The 15971-nt window shown below is 38.9% G+C and overlaps 1 protein-coding gene across 1 annotated transcript in view; it reads left to right on the top strand.

The window, feature by feature from the left end:
- The first annotated feature begins 1695 nt into the window (after positions 1–1695).
- The window catches only part of hhip (hedgehog interacting protein), a 39235-nt gene continuing 24959 nt past the window's right edge, over positions 1696–15971 (top strand). The window contains exons 1-3 of the mRNA XM_082163237.1: positions 1696–2415; positions 5215–5407; positions 9315–9456. Coding sequence (XP_082019363.1) covers positions 2146–2415; positions 5215–5407; positions 9315–9456 — 605 coding nt within the window. The 5' untranslated portion in view covers positions 1696–2145. The remainder of the gene's footprint in view (positions 2416–5214; positions 5408–9314; positions 9457–15971) is intronic.

Here is a 15971-nt window from a genome sequence, read left to right as displayed (position 1 = left end):
CTGCGTTTGGCTCAGTCTTATCAGAAACCCTCTGAAGAGCAAGAATGCCAGACATTCTCACAACTCTGTTAACGTAAGAGTGTCAGATACTCAGATCAACAAACTGTCCTGCTGTAGCCCCTGATCTCCTACAGATCAGCTGTTGGAAGTTAGCATCTAATAGAAATAATTAACTGAGCAAGTGCATAAATAAATATACAATACAGGAGAGATAATGTATTATTAGAGAGATACAGATTTGCATTATCTCATGTGTTGCATTTAGGCTATTCAGTAACCATTTCCTCATCTAGATCCGCAAAGTCTATGACTTTGAACTAAAGAGCAAATGCAAAGGGTATAAATTATTTTCTTAAGACGGTAACACTTTATTTTACAGTGTCATTGTTACATATGTTACATGTAGTTTCTATAGTAATAACTATAAATTATGCATAATTACATGCAACTAACCCTCAACCAAAACCTAATCCTACCCTATCCCTATAGTAAGTACATGTAGTTACTTAATATTACTCAGTACTTAAATGTCTAATTACACTGTAACAACGACACCTTAAAATAAAGTGTAACCCGTAAGACTTTTGTTTGTGTGTGTGTGTGTGTGTGTGTGTGTGTGTGTGTGTGTGTGTGTGTGTGTGTGTGTGTGTGTGTGTGTGTGTGTGTGTGTGTGTGTGTGTGTGTGTGTGTGTGTGTGTGTGTGTGTGTGTGTGTGTGTGTGTGTGTGTGTGTGTGTGTAATAATAATAAAATGGAGTGGAATCCATCCTTTACCCTCATGTTGTCTCACCCTCAAAAGAAAGAAGTCATACAGGTTTGGAACGGCATAAGGGTGAGGGAATGATGACAGAATTTTCATTTTGGGGCATTTTATGGTAAGTATCAGTGGTTGCCAGAAAACTATACTGTACTGTTGGTGACTGTATTTTACAGTATTTAATTGAAGCTTTGTTTTATCGAGGGGAATCGATTGATCCTCACTTAACAATATTAATGTAAGTGATTTTAGTAATATTATTATTAATATTAATAATATCTAATAACATTAAATTGTATACCACAAGCTTCAATGTGTAAAACAAAAAAATAACTTGTAGGATACTAGAATGTATATGATTTTCTTTTGAAAAGTGCAAGCAGCCATTTACATGCAAAGAGAGCAGTGCGAGGCAAAGGTTAACAGAGAAAACGCCCAACATCTGAAGCTAAATGTAACATTTATTATAGACTTAAAGGTTTTTGTGGTGTTTGATTACATGAACGCAGAGCACGGTGCCACACACAAAGATCAATATCAGGGTGACACATGACTGTGAAATAATGCAATAAATATGAAATAAATCATATAAAATGGAACATAAAACACTCCATTGTAGCTGATAACAAAAATAAAAACAAACTAAAAACAATCTAAACAAAATGTGATGATCTGGGAATGTTCATCTGCCATATGTTATAAATTCTTACTTACAGCTAAAAAAAATCTATATTTTATAGTATAAAGATAATTGGTTTGTACTGCTGCAATTTAAAAAACGTTCCCCGTTAAAATTACTAACACTTTTATAGTGTATAATACCTTTTCTTTACGTAGGCTACACCATGATGCGCGTTCCCGGACTGGATAGACGTCATCGTGCGCGTTCCCCTTCTCGCGCGCTGGTTAAAAAGAAGGTGGAAAGAGCAAAGAGAAACATGTGAGTGCACTGAAGAGCATGCATCAGACAACTTAGTGCAACTTTTGATCACACGCATCAACCTTTGTGCACCAACGGGATTTAACTTTTTGGCAAGGAGACGTACTACTACGATTTCTGTATAGGCCTATAACCTGATCACTTTTCTTATTTTTTTTTATATATATATATTTAATTTCGCATTAATATACAATATCAGTTTTTTTTCTGTTTTTTTTCTTCATTTTAACAACATCATAACCAGCACTTGTCTTAATTTATTATCGTATTTTTATTTTATTTTATTTTTTATATATCTTAACTATAATTTAATTCAGACTACTTTATTAATGAATAGTTGCTTAGTCTAGTTATTTTATAACAACTTTCTGGACGCGTGGGGACTGTCATACAGCAGTCCTATTTATTTCTGAGCAGTCGCGTGTTTCGCTTGGTTTAATCCCTGTAAAATGAAGCATTTGCAATTTGTGCTCTTGTTGGCCGTTGCGGCCAATTTTTGGGAATGTGGTGATGCGAAATTCGGCGAGAAAGGAGAATTAAGTCCAAGGAGGAGGAGATGTTACGATGGAAGTCTGCCGAAACGCCTGAAGAAGAAGGAGAGAAAACTGTCACTGGAGGGAAGCGGTGGAGGGGAGGTTTGTCACAGGCTCTATCCTCGCGTGTCCTGCTGTCCGTCCAGGAGGGCTCCATATCAAATACTCCATCGGAGAGATGCTCGGGTATGTCCAGGCTTCTTGCAACCTTAAATTATCATGCGTGTTTTGTTATGGCAACTGGTTCATAAACTGATTATGAGATGTTTGTAACAGCAGTATGCAGAAGAAGAATGGGAAATGGTGTAATGAACATATGGATAGCCTACATTTGAGCAGTATGCATACAGTAGCATGCATTAAACGCGTTTATTGAACAGTGAGTGCAGCGAAAATAGAACGCACAAGTCTCGAGACGCGTTTTTAAAAGTTTAACTTGTTTTACCATGACACGGCGTCTTAAAACATGGAACGAGACACTTATAAACACAGTGGGACCTTTCGCAATGGCCAAACACGTACGTCGCGCGAGTGTTTACATTGAAAAAAACAATTAAAAACAGCTCGGACGGAGGTAAGAACGCGTGCGGTGTTTCCATCCTGATCTGCTATTCACTCGCGAACACGAGGCACGCGTATGAATGAAATCGCTTCACTGCTGCAAAAATATTATTCCCTTAATCTGTATGGCTCTCAAAATCTGTGTTTCTGCAGTTAAATGTTTGTATGTATACACTACCTATTTTTGCGCAACTTTCACGCTGTTGTTTCATTGACAGCATATGCTTCTCTTTAGTAATGGATACGATTTACATAAAACAGATGGGACACAAATGTCTCTTGATCGGTAATGAATCGCACCTTTCTGAGGCTTTCTATAGACGTGAGAAGATTCATCTCAATAGTTTTATCAATGAACACATTCTATGCCGAGAAATCTCTCTTTTCTCATGTAAACAACCTCCGCAAATCGACATACGCGGCTGGGTGGCATCGCACGTCGGTTTGTGACAAAAAGCCATATTGCATCATTTAATTTGCTCAAGTCATGCAAATAAGAGCGAGGCTGAATGGAACAAAAAAGAGTCGACATCTCCTCCTCCCCACTACACTGCCCACACACGGAGTCTTTTTGCTTATGGCAAAAGAATAACAACAACACCATTGTGTTTGTTAGTTTCACTAATGGGTGAAGCTGGAGAACATCATTCTCCCCCAGTCCTTGGCTCTGTCCAAGTGTTGGTTAATGCCTTTGAGAGGGAGCATTTGTCCTGCTCCCCACCCCAAACTTACTTACATTAATTCCCAGAGGGCCAAAATGGTTTCACTTAAGCGGTTCAATACTAAGCTTACAGGTTTTGTGGGGAAGTTAGCTCAGTTGTGGTTTCATTTGGGGGGGTTGAAGAACTGTGAATTGTGTGAATCATGTCAGGTGATTCATTCTGTAAATAATCTATTTGTTGACTGTTATAGTTGCGGTAACGTCGATCATTGATCACCTTTCCTACACCTCACTGAGAACTTGTGAGGGTGTAGCTGCCCTTATTGTTTGTCGCTTAATGACAAGCGATTGTTTTCAAATGAGTCTTTGTGTGTTTACGCTTGTTCTGTCAGTTTCAGTGACAAAGGATATTGTGTGCTGTGATGGATGATCCCAACATCTGCTCAGATTTCACTATATAAACATGACTATCAATAGATTAGTCATCTAAATGTAGACATATTACCATTTTGATGCCGAGCAACACCATTTCTAAGGATCTGCTATTAACAAGCCTCCCAAAATCTCTGTTGAGTAATGGACAGTTGGACCTAAACTCGTATATGCCTCCTCTTATTTGAACTGGCATGTTTCAACGGTAGTTACATATGGCATTAAAAGGCTGTGATGTAGACCGTGGTGTGATTTGAAGCAGCTTTGAACAACTTTTTGGCATTTTTTGGAAAACACAAAAAAACAAAGGTCCTCTTGTTGCTGGTGAGGCTGATGGCAACATTGGAGCCCATCCCAGCAACATATGGGAAGAGTGCATGGTTGAGAGCACACAAATGCTTCTCTCCATGGACCATGTGCCAGTCCATGGCTCACTAAATCAATGGGCAATTTAAAGCAGGAGAGTTGCCACTCACAGACCAGGGTAACACACCAACCACTGCAAGACAGACCATAGCTTGAAAATTGACAAAATTTTAGATTATCTGGTTCATATGGAGGTGTCAATACATTTTTGGACACCGTTTTATCTTCCAGGCACAAATATGGTTTTGATTCACTTGAAAGAATCTGGAGAATTAAAATCAAAGAAATCTGTCCAAATGGTTTACTATGCAGAGCAGTGGGCCGGGAAGGAGCTGGGCTGTCTATACGCTGTCTGCTGGGTGTGTTGGTCTAATTGACTTGGACAGACTGCTAATTTGTTGATACCAGCACAGGAATGATGTGCCCGTCTATCTGTAAATTGGTGTTTACACATGGACCTCACACAGAGAGAGAGGGAGGTTTACCAGACTGCTGTGGCCCAGGCACATGTCTGAGGAAGGGAGCAGATTACATTGTTGTTTTATTACAGCTAATTTGTTACATAAATAAGCCTGCTCATTTTCACTGCCCTAATCTACTGTTTACTTTTGCTTGGTGTCTTAAGAAACATTTTGAGTATCCTCATTTCGATCCGTTCGCTCAAGCATGGGTTCAGCTCTCAGCTGCCATGCGAGGTGCAATTTTGGCTTAGCTGTTTGTGAGCTCAAATAAACAAATCAGGAGAAATCAAGTCCACATGGATGTGTGGTGTTTGTTAAGAAAGATGTTTAGAATGTGAACTGCGTCCAATTAACTAGAAAACATTCCAAAAAATGTGTGTCAAACCACATAGTTTTTCCCCCCTATGATATACAGTCATTATATAGGAAGAACTTTGTAGCATTATGTAAAATATGAATTAACCATTCAATTAGAACCACAGTTCTACCCTTTTTTCTCCTCAGATCTTCTCAACCAATAACACAGAGTGTTCTAGACTTCTGGAGGAGATTAAGTGTGCCCATTGCTCACCACATGCCCAGATGCTCTTCCACTCTCCCAAACTTGAAAAATCACCACACAGAGAACAAGATCTACCCCGCTTATGCCACGACTACTGCCAAGAGTTCTACTACACCTGCCGGGGACACGTACCAGGTAACAAACTAAATACATACTAGAGTTTTGCATAAAGATCATCAGTAACTCTTCAGACACATGTATTACAATTATTCTGAACCAATGACCTCAGATTGATTAATGTATCAGACTGGAAAGTTTTATAGGCTTTAAGCCAAACGTCACATGAACAAACAGGGAAACAGGTCTCATTGCATCCACTTGTCGGAGAAAGTGTTAACGGCAGTACGAAATTATGCCGATATCTATGGATTTTAATGTAATCAGCCAACCTTGCTAGTTATTTTTATTGTTGCCACTATTCTTCTCACTAACATATCTAAATGTTAGTGAGAAGCAGAAAAAACTAATTTTTTTTTACATATCAATCTGCATATGCGATGGGCATTGGTTATGCTCATCTTTGCTTGCTTGTGTGAAACAGCTCTATATTTAATGAAGCACTTACAAAAGACCTGAACCGGAAGAGATGCAACCTGTTTTACAGAATACGGAAGTTTGTTGCGCATAACCCCCCTATTGTGGGAGAAAACAAATATATGTGGCAGATATGCATGGCAAACTTTGAAACAGAGAGGTTGTTTAATCTGATGTGCGGCAGAAGCCATGCAGGAACCACTTGTTGCAGGTTCTTTCTTTCAGGTATCACAAAAAAGCTTAAAATTAATAGTATTATATTTAAAATATAATATATAAATGGTAATAATTAAACTAGTTAAATATTTTATATTTAAAATTAAATATGAAATATTTTATTGTTGAATATTAATGAATCCAATGGCAACGGAATGGAGAATTCAAAAACAGAATGAAGAACTCAAGAACATACCTTAGCTCAGATCCCACCTTGAAGCAGTCTCATAAGACAATCTTTATTAAATCACATGAAAATAATGTTAATGAATACCTTTAATCCTTTTTTATGTTGCTACGTTGGCGTTGACCATTGAGGTGTTCCCTATTTTGATCTCTCAAAAATCCTGTAATAGGTTTTCAAACTTTATCATAGTTGGTAAGCTTACATGTAAACACGCATTGGCGGACACATGCCCCAAACAAAGCTTGAAAATCTGTAGCTGTAAATGAATGATTTTATGACCTGTTTCTTCCCCTTGGTCCTTTGGCAAGCATCTTATTTTACGTCAGCACAGCCTGCCAAGATGTGTTTGGTGTTTATGTGCATCTGTCTCTGGGTATGTGTGTGTGCGCAGTCTGACTACGGTCTAGACATGACTGACACTCACACCTCAGCTCACCAGCAGAACACACACACACACTTTACAGGATGCAGTGGAAAACGAGGGCTGTTCAAGGCAATGCTCACATATAATCAGTTTGTTTTTCTTGGTGGCAGCCTACGTTCAATGAAAAGACAAACATTAAGGCCTCTGACATGGGGGGGTGGGGGGGGAACAGATGGCAGAGGGGAGGAGTCCGAAGACCTGAAAAGCTCTAAGCCATCATGAGGTTTGTATTTTCTCCCAAACATGAATGACATCAGGAGCAAACATCCCATAGCTGCTCTATAGTGTTGCAACATTCGCTGCATGATGCATTCCATCAGATGGAATGGTATGCAGAAAGCTGGCCGCCAGACCAAACCTTCTTCCTATCAGCGCAGCCATAACAGATTAGATGGGGGCAGATATGCAAACAGAGAGCAACACGCACATATGCACCCACGGAAATACGGATAGACCAACAAATCAGACACTGTATACATACAGTTTACCTCTTGGTCTTCCTCCATAAAACAGATAAATAAGGGTGTGCAGTCCGTTTCGACTTTTTGCACAAGGAGGAAGCCTATGGGAAGGAGAGAGAGAGAGAGAAAAATAGTGGTAAAGTCTCTGAGAACAGGAGCCGGGGCCAAAAGACTTACCCCCTCCCCTCTCCGCCTCCCAAATCAGCATATGTGGTGACGAATGACACATTTATTTTTCTATAAAGGTTGTGTATATGTAAAACTGCTGAAGTGCATCAAGATGTCAAGTACTTTGGGTGGCCACCCAGGTTGCTTCGGAAGATAACCAGATGGAAGTATAACTATAGCGCTAAGGATGTGGAGACTTTTTCTCTCTGTCCTGTTTTTCGTAGGCCAGTACAATAAAACTCGAAAGTATTGTGGAGGGGCTGAGACCATAGTTAAGGCCACACAGTGTTTTTGCCATGTTTGGGGAAGTTTCATGTTTGTTCAAATTAGACAGTTCATGTGATTCATTCATGTACATATTTTTTAAGCATGTTTTTAGACCATGATTGCAGATTGGTTTTCAAGAGTAAAATATGCCTTCATATTTTCATGCTGTTTACTTTCAGTCCCCTTAGGTTAAGGAAAAGTGTTTCAGTTCCAGAGTATTAATTTTATAGCTGTTGTCTTTTCAATGTATTGATTTTATTTGATTTAGTAAAGATTAAGTTATGAATTGGGTTGATTAAATAAGGTTATCATTTTAGCTAACTGATTTAAACTACAATTAATTATATGACTTGTATAACACATTTAAAGTATTCAGCAATGCTATTGCAGAACTGGATGAAAAATCTAATCAAATAGAAGCTTAAGACTTGGCCGGTTGCTCCAAAATGTTTTGAGAGGATATATCCACACCCCTCATCAGCACAGACCCAATCAATCAAAATGATTTCTAAAAATACTTATCCAGCAATCCGAAATAACATTGACATTGAAAGGACATGGAAAAATTATGGAAATTGAGAGTGTGAGAACTGCATAAAGGTTCTGATCTCATAGTTATTGACAATAACTCCCAGACCCTTACTTCTCACAACAGCAGGCCCAAGATAACCACTGCGGTTTGTGTGTGGGTGGCATGGCAGTGTGAGTGTAGGTAGTGGTGGGTGTGCTCGTGTGTTTGATCTCACTGTTGTGTTTAGATGTTTAGGGATATCCTATCACCTCTGTTGTTGGTGCTGCTGCCTCACTCCCACCCGTAGCCCCCTTCCTCAGACAGCATGGGGTACTCGTTGGAGATGAAAGGAGGGAGAGGAGTGTGTTTGTGTTTCTATCACTGCTGTATTTTCTCTACTCCTCCCCATGAGAGGGTTTAGCTAAGGTGGTAACCATATCAGTGTGGTTTTTAGGTCACGCTGGTCTCGGCTACCAAACCGAGTCCTGTTCTCTCCCCTCGTCGTCCTCCTCTTCATTCAGCCAAAAGGAAGACAGTTCCTAGAAACTGACCACGATTTATTTTTGCCACATGCTTAATTTTTCAGGTTTTTCATTGCACATTCCTCAACTCTAGATGGTGGAATTATCTTGGCTACTATTGGAGAAATAAATAAGGGTGTTTTCCCTGAAAGTAAGCAAGCAGACCTAATCTCTGAAATATAATCAATCAGTTTGGGTGTGCACTTATCATTTATTTGGACTTGACCTGCATGTTTCTACTAAAAAATATAACAGTGAAGTAGATACAGATTGAGCATTGACTGTTTGGCATTTTTGGGTTTAATTAAACTCAACATACGGACCACACATGTCTGAAATGGTTTATAATACCTCACTGGGGTTCAACCATCACATAATTGTAGCACTCAGAAGTATGTATCAATGTGGCTCTGTCAAATATGACCGTTTATAACAAATGGTTAAAGATCTGGACCGGTATGAATGACCATGGCTTGCACTTGTCAGATATGAGAGGCAAAAACAAATGTCTTGATTTGAGACTCAGTACTTTATAAATGCACCATAGACAAGATTGGAATTAAGCTTGGCACCGGAATCACCACCAAAACGCCCACACAATAAGCAGTCTGATGGCTGAGGACATACTTGACTCGAGTACAGCTTTGACTGTAGGGGATTCAGTTGGTTTTGGAGGTTATTACATCATCAATGGACCCTGTGTGGTGTCTATCTCAGGCTGAGACCAGTTGTCTATCTGTCTGTGTTTTTTAGAACTGTTCCAAGCCGACGTGGATGAGTTCTGCCAGTACTATGGAAGGAAGGACGGTGGGCTGTGCTTTCCAGATTTTCACCGAAAGCAGTTGCGCCGAGATTCCAACTACCTGTTAGATGAAAAAATAGAAGGGATTAACAGGTATTTTTAAGTTTTACACACTTTTTTTTTTTAATTACTGTTGAAAACACAATTCTGATTTAAGCTTAATTTGTTTTATATGGTATATTCAATAGAGTTTTTAAATCATACAAGAATAGTTCACCCAAAATTCTGAGAAAATTAAGAGTTAATTTATGAAGAATATCTTGGCCAATCTTTGCACTACAATGAAAGTGAAATGGGGCTATCAAGCTTTAAAATGCTAATGGTCCACATGACTTGTAGGAAATATATAGTACCTTGTCTTCTAAAGTCATACAATACAATTTTTAACAAACGATAAAAATATTCACAAAACTCTTGACACCTGCCCTAGTGCTCCTTGGCACGTCGATGAGAGTATAGAAGAGAAGTAACAATGTCTGATATGAGAACTAATCGTTCTTTTTGATGAATTGGATGATCAAGTTCACAAAACCAGTTTGAATGATTCATAAATTATTTGGACTAACTGGTCCTGAAGATCAGTTCAGGCTAAATATTGTTGCAACAGCCAATGCCAAGGAAGATTATTAATGAATAACCACTTTTATTTAGTCACAAATGGTACTGTATGGCTTCAGAAAACTTGGAATCTAATGAATCTAGTGAATTTGTATGGAGTACTTTTACAGTAATTTTGCATCCTTTTTGACACTTGAAAGCGTCTGAATAGAAAAGAGGGTCAAGTACATTATTCAAAATTGACATGAGGGTGCTTAAATAATGACAAAATTACCATGTTTTGGGTGAATTATTATGTGTAATGACATCTGCCTGTAACAACATTCATCATCAGGCATGAGAGAAACTTCCTTACCGTCATCCCATGTCCCATGGCCCAGTATGACTGACCTGCTTTGACTACTTGATCATAAGGGTAGCCTGAACAAGGTCACCAGAGACAAGACACGCCTGACTAAATTTCCATGTCACAACATTCCTGCATGTACTCATTGACTGGTCCACTGTCCCCCTTTCCAAGCCAGAGCTTTGTGTCCAGACTGAGTTTAGCCAGCTTTAAGAACACAAAGAAAGTGCTTATACTGCAGGAGCTCTGATCCACTAGTGACAGTCAGAAGGCTTTGACCATTTGTGACAGGAGACGGTGACGGATGTCAACTGAGACCGGCTCTGAGAAAAAATGAGCTCATAGCTGATTATCCTGCTGATTGTAATCTCAGTCAGAATAGTGTTATTCACTTTTGCACAACTTATAATAATGGATATATATATGTGCAGTCAACAATACCACCTGTAGGACTCAACGGATCTGGGATGTGTTTTCCAAAATCATCGTTAGCCAACTAAGGTCACAAGTTCCGTTGTTACTAACATAGTTCAACGATTTGGCATTTCCCGACACCATAGTTCCAACATACATTCTCAAACAGCATCGCAAATTTGTGTGGTTGGAACTAAAGCTCTCGATCTGTGCTTAGAAGCATAGTTTCATATTAGAATGACATGTGGACTTAAATAGATCATGCTCTTGTGGAAAATAAGCAATCTAACGTAGTACATTCTACAGTTGTAATCAAAATTATTCAACCCCCATTGCAAATCAGATTTATTGGCACAATTTACAGACTTTCAGCTGTTTGCAGTGAACAAATCAAACTAAAGTAATTGAAATTGCTCAACACAACAAATGTTTCAAGTGATTTCTACAAAATTCAACTGAAAATGCAACTTTTAATGACTTCTGCAGTCTCAAAATTATTCACCCCCCTGAATAGAATCCCTCATAACAGCACAAATCTGCAAAACAGGTGGTATCTCGAGCACACCTGATGCAACTTAATTAGTTGCACCAGGTGTACTTGAGCTAGAACACATGAAATATTTGAACTGGCTAGGTTTGTTGAGTGTCACATTTGACTGCATATTAGAAAAATGGCTAAGTAAAAAAAAAATGGTCCATAAAGTTAAGAGAAGATATCATCGCCCTTCACAAACAAGGAACATGATACAAAAAGATAGAGAAGGAACTAACTGTTCCTAAAGACACCATTGGAAGCATAGTTCGCAAGTTCAAATGTAAAGTAACAGTGGTTACCAGGTACATTACCTGGACGGGGCGGAAAAAGCTCTCAATGGCTGCAACCAGATTTCTTAGAAGGCAGGTTCAGAAAAACCCTTGAGTGACTGCAAAAGACCTGCAGTAAGACTTGGTGGCAACAGGCACTGAGGTTTCAGCTTGAACAGAAAGGCACGTACTAAACGCATGCGGTTTCCAAGCCAGAACTCCAAGATGTACACCACTACTGACCCAAAAGGACTAAAAAGGCAGCTCCAATTTGCTCAAAATGATATTAATAATTCACAGAAGTTTTAGGATTCTGGGACTTTTCGCCCCTATGGATCAGCGGTATGTCTGGAGGAAGAAGAATGAAGCATATGCTGAAAAGAACACTGTCTACAGTTCAGCATGGTGGTGCTAGTTGATGCTCTGGGGCTGCTTTTCATCCTCTGTCACTGGAAACATGCCGTCTGTGGAAGGCAAGATGAATTCATTGAAGTATCAGGAAATCCTAGGAGAAACGTCATGCCGTCAGTGAGGAAGCTGAGTCTTGGGTGTCATTTGACCCTCCAACAGGACAATGATTCCAATCATACCTCAAAATCCACCAAGGCTTGGTTGCAGAAGAATATTATCCTGGAAGATTCTACAGTGGCCATCACAGTCACCTGACTTGAACTCCATAGAAAATCTCTGGTGGTATTTGAAGAAGCCGGTTGCAGTACTCAAACCCCAGAACCCCGGAGGCCATTGCTCATGAGGAATGGGCTAAGATTCCTCAGCAACGCTGCCAGAAGCTGGTGTCTGGTTATACATCTCGTTTGCAGCAGGTCATAACAGCAAAAGGGTGTTCTAGTACTAAATATGTTTGCCATGAAGGGGTTGAATAATTTTGAGACTGCAGAAGTCATTAAAAGTTGCATTTTCAGTTGAATTTGGGGAAACCACTTGACACATTTGTTATGCTATTTCAATTACTTTTGTTTGATTTGTTCATTGCAAACAGCTGAAAGTCTGAAAATGTTGCCAATAAACCTGATTTGCAATGGGGGGTTGAATAATTCCGATTACAACTGTGTATCTTTTTTTCCATTTTTATATATATATATATATACACGGTATATTAGCACTGTCCTTCAACAATTAGCACTGTTCTTGAAGAGTGCTAATGAGTGTAAATGCGTAAGAATCGGCATACATTTGGTAAATAAACCGCATATAGCCTATAAGCAGGGTTTGAAATTAACACCCGCCAAATGCGGGTAAAAGTCAACTGGGGCGGGTAACGCTGTCAAATCACTAGCCAATTTGGCAGGTTACTTATTATGTTTACTCACTTCGTGGAAGTTCGTGTAAAACAAATCTGCACTGATTTAACGCAAATACTCAACTCGTGAGTCATCATGATATATTAAATACAGGTAATTGTGCAGAATCTGCTCATATCTGGCTTACTTGAACATGACCATCACTACGCAACAAATAATGGCGCGCTTGAAAAAAAGCATTTGGTTAACAAAAATACATACCGGTAGTTATTTTCCAGCATCCTACATTTTTTGATGTTCTTTGTACTGTATTGATCTGTCATTTTTGGTGAAAAGAATCTGGATGAAAGAAGGGAGGAGATGGCTGGATAACAGGATTTTGTTTGAATAAGAAATAAATGTATGAAATCCAAATTTTATATTCTGTATATATATTTTATAATACATATAATAAGCTGTCGTAGTTAATCTGGTTCTTCTTTTTTTTTTTTTGGCTAGTAGAAGTTCTGAATGACCGGTAACTTAAAAATGGAGTAGCCAAAGTGGCCGGTGAGTGAAAAAGTTAATTTCAAACCCTGCCTACGAGACAGTAGTGTGCAGTGGTGTTCTGAAATGAGGAGGCTAAGTCCTCATAGATTTTTTGTATGTTTTTTTAAAAATAAATCAAACTTAAATTCATGTTCCAGTTACACTTAATGTTGTCACATTTTCCTGGTTAAATAAACATTACTTTAAAAAGAGAAACAAAGAAAAAAATAAACCAAATTCAATTAAATTTTGTATTTTTAACATTAACAATGTAATCAATGTTCTATTTATTAAAAACAAATATAAATCTCATCAAGTTAGTGCTTTAAGCATTTTTACATGCATTCAATAATTAAAGACAGTAACAATTTAAACAATATGTTTTATTTGTGAACTGATGTTCAGCTGTTCTTTGAATAGTCAACTTATTGTGGGATCATTAGTCATTATGCTCGGTAAACACTCGGGTGCTTCTCATTTCTTATTTGTGCATCCTCGTTTCCTTTTCTCGCCTCCTTTCCTCGTGTCTCAGCTCCACCCCCTGTAGGATGCGAGGGAAGGCTGCAAGGAAAGATAATGAGGACGGAGGAATCGAATGAAAGCTTTTTTTTAGACATTGGAATACTTGATCACTCGAGTGTCACTTCACTCACACTTCACATCAGCAGCGCTCAAAGGATCTGTATGGAAGCTTGTTTCCGCCACTGAATAATAAATAAATAATAATAATTGCGACTTTTTATCTCACAATTCTGACTTTTTTGCGTGTTATAAAGTCAGAATTGCGAGATATAAAGAGATTGCGAGATTATAAAGTAAAGTCGCAATTGTGAGATAAAAAGTCGCAATTATCTTTTAAAATTGTTTATTCTGTGGCGGAAACAAGCTTCCATAGATCTGCCCTTATGTTGTTGAAGTTTGTTTATTTAAGAAATTCATAATAAATAATAATAAAGCAAGATACCCTGTTGAAATATGTGAGATGTGTGGTTTATATAAACTGCAAAGGTAAAGTATAAATTAAAATGATTGTGACCGATGTGAAGGGGGAGGAGAATTTACATGTGCGTCACATTTTAGTCGATAAAACTCTTCCGCATAGGATACACCTGTGTATCCTCGCTCATGACTCCTCAGGAAGCCTCCTCACTCCTCAACTCCTTGCGGTGCAATTAGAGAATTGAGATGTCCTTCAAGATGGCTGAGCTCGATCGGTTTCCGGGTCATAGGATGGAGGACAGAGGAGTGAGGAGACGAGGAGGGATATTGAGAAGCACCCCTCGTCACAGACACGAAGATGTACCTTTAATTTCACCAAGCTGATTGCTCATTAAAAAACTCCCACAGTCATCATGTTTTCAGGCCATTTCAAGTTTGATTTTGTGGCTTAGCTTTTTACTTACGTCTTCCCATTAATGCAGTCATTTTGTTCATTCAGACTGATTCGCGTACGCGGAACACTCACGAAAACAAGTGGTGGGATTTATCGTACGAACCAATCATAGCCAGTCATAGCACGATGGAGGCATTGCCCCTCTCACATGACTTTCCCCCATTCATTCTTAATTACCCACAGCACACTTTAGGGGGTCTGTTAAAACTCAATGGGCTCAAGGGGAGGCAAGAGAGACATGGCCTCCCGTTGTAACGTTACCTGCTGGTGTCGCTTTAAGACAGTGTTACTTTTAAAAAAACAAGTGATTTATACACTTTTTAATGTGTAATATTTAACATTGTGTTTTATTTTTATAATATAGATTATTTTCTCATCCTATTTTTTTTGAGGAGGCACTGCCTCCCTTGACTCCTCGGAGGAAACGCCCCTATTATGAGAGTATGCCATTTACATACTGCATGTAAACGTAATAAAAAAAATAACTGCTTTCTGTTGTTTTGTGTAAATTAACTACAATAATGTTACAATTGCGATCTTGATAAATTAATTAGCAGATGTTATCACTCCATCTGCATGATGTCATTTACATCAGTCTGAATTAGTTAGAACCAACGTGGTTCAAACGACGGAGGTGCGGCCATGTTACTATGGTTTCTAATGTTACTAATGGTCACTAGCTAGTTATTCCCTACAACTATGCATCATACTATGGTAGTTAAGCAGTGAGTTACTTCGTTATAAGAAAATCACATCCCTGTTCTCATAATGACACGTGTGTCAATGTCACCCTCGGCATACCTTTACTTCACTTCAGTTATTCAAGCGATCTGATTTAATGACACCTTTCAGTGAAGTGTGACCTTCATCTTCTTGCTGACCTCAGTTTAGTGTTAACCGTGATAAATGCCCCACTTTCGTGTGACCTTCTTAGACAAATAATCACGAGCTCTGAATCCACTGTGTGTTTTGAGAAGGCCTTGAGCCCACAGTCATTGTAAACGAACATCATATTTCTTCATCGAATCTCCCAGTGCGAAGGGCCAGTAAAGCAGCATATCTGATCAGGCAAAGTGACTGCTAGAGCGTCAGACTGACGTTACAGCTCAGGCACGAGATGTCAGACATACGTTCACTGCCAGTCCACCCCCTATTACATCTATGGAAAATCCCTCGAAGACTGCTTGTTAACTGGAGCACCCACACCGCTGATGCCCTTGTTTTATTTAAGGCATAATGTGAGTTGGCGTGTCCCCACATCAAATGTGACTTGTGGTTAATGGAACACTTGTTTCACAGCTTG

Source organism: Leuciscus leuciscus (genome assembly GCF_965113295.1).
Source record: "Leuciscus leuciscus genome assembly, chromosome: 3".
Lineage (NCBI taxonomy): Eukaryota > Metazoa > Chordata > Actinopteri > Cypriniformes > Leuciscidae > Leuciscus > Leuciscus leuciscus.
This window is presented reverse-complemented; position numbering and strand designations above follow the sequence as displayed.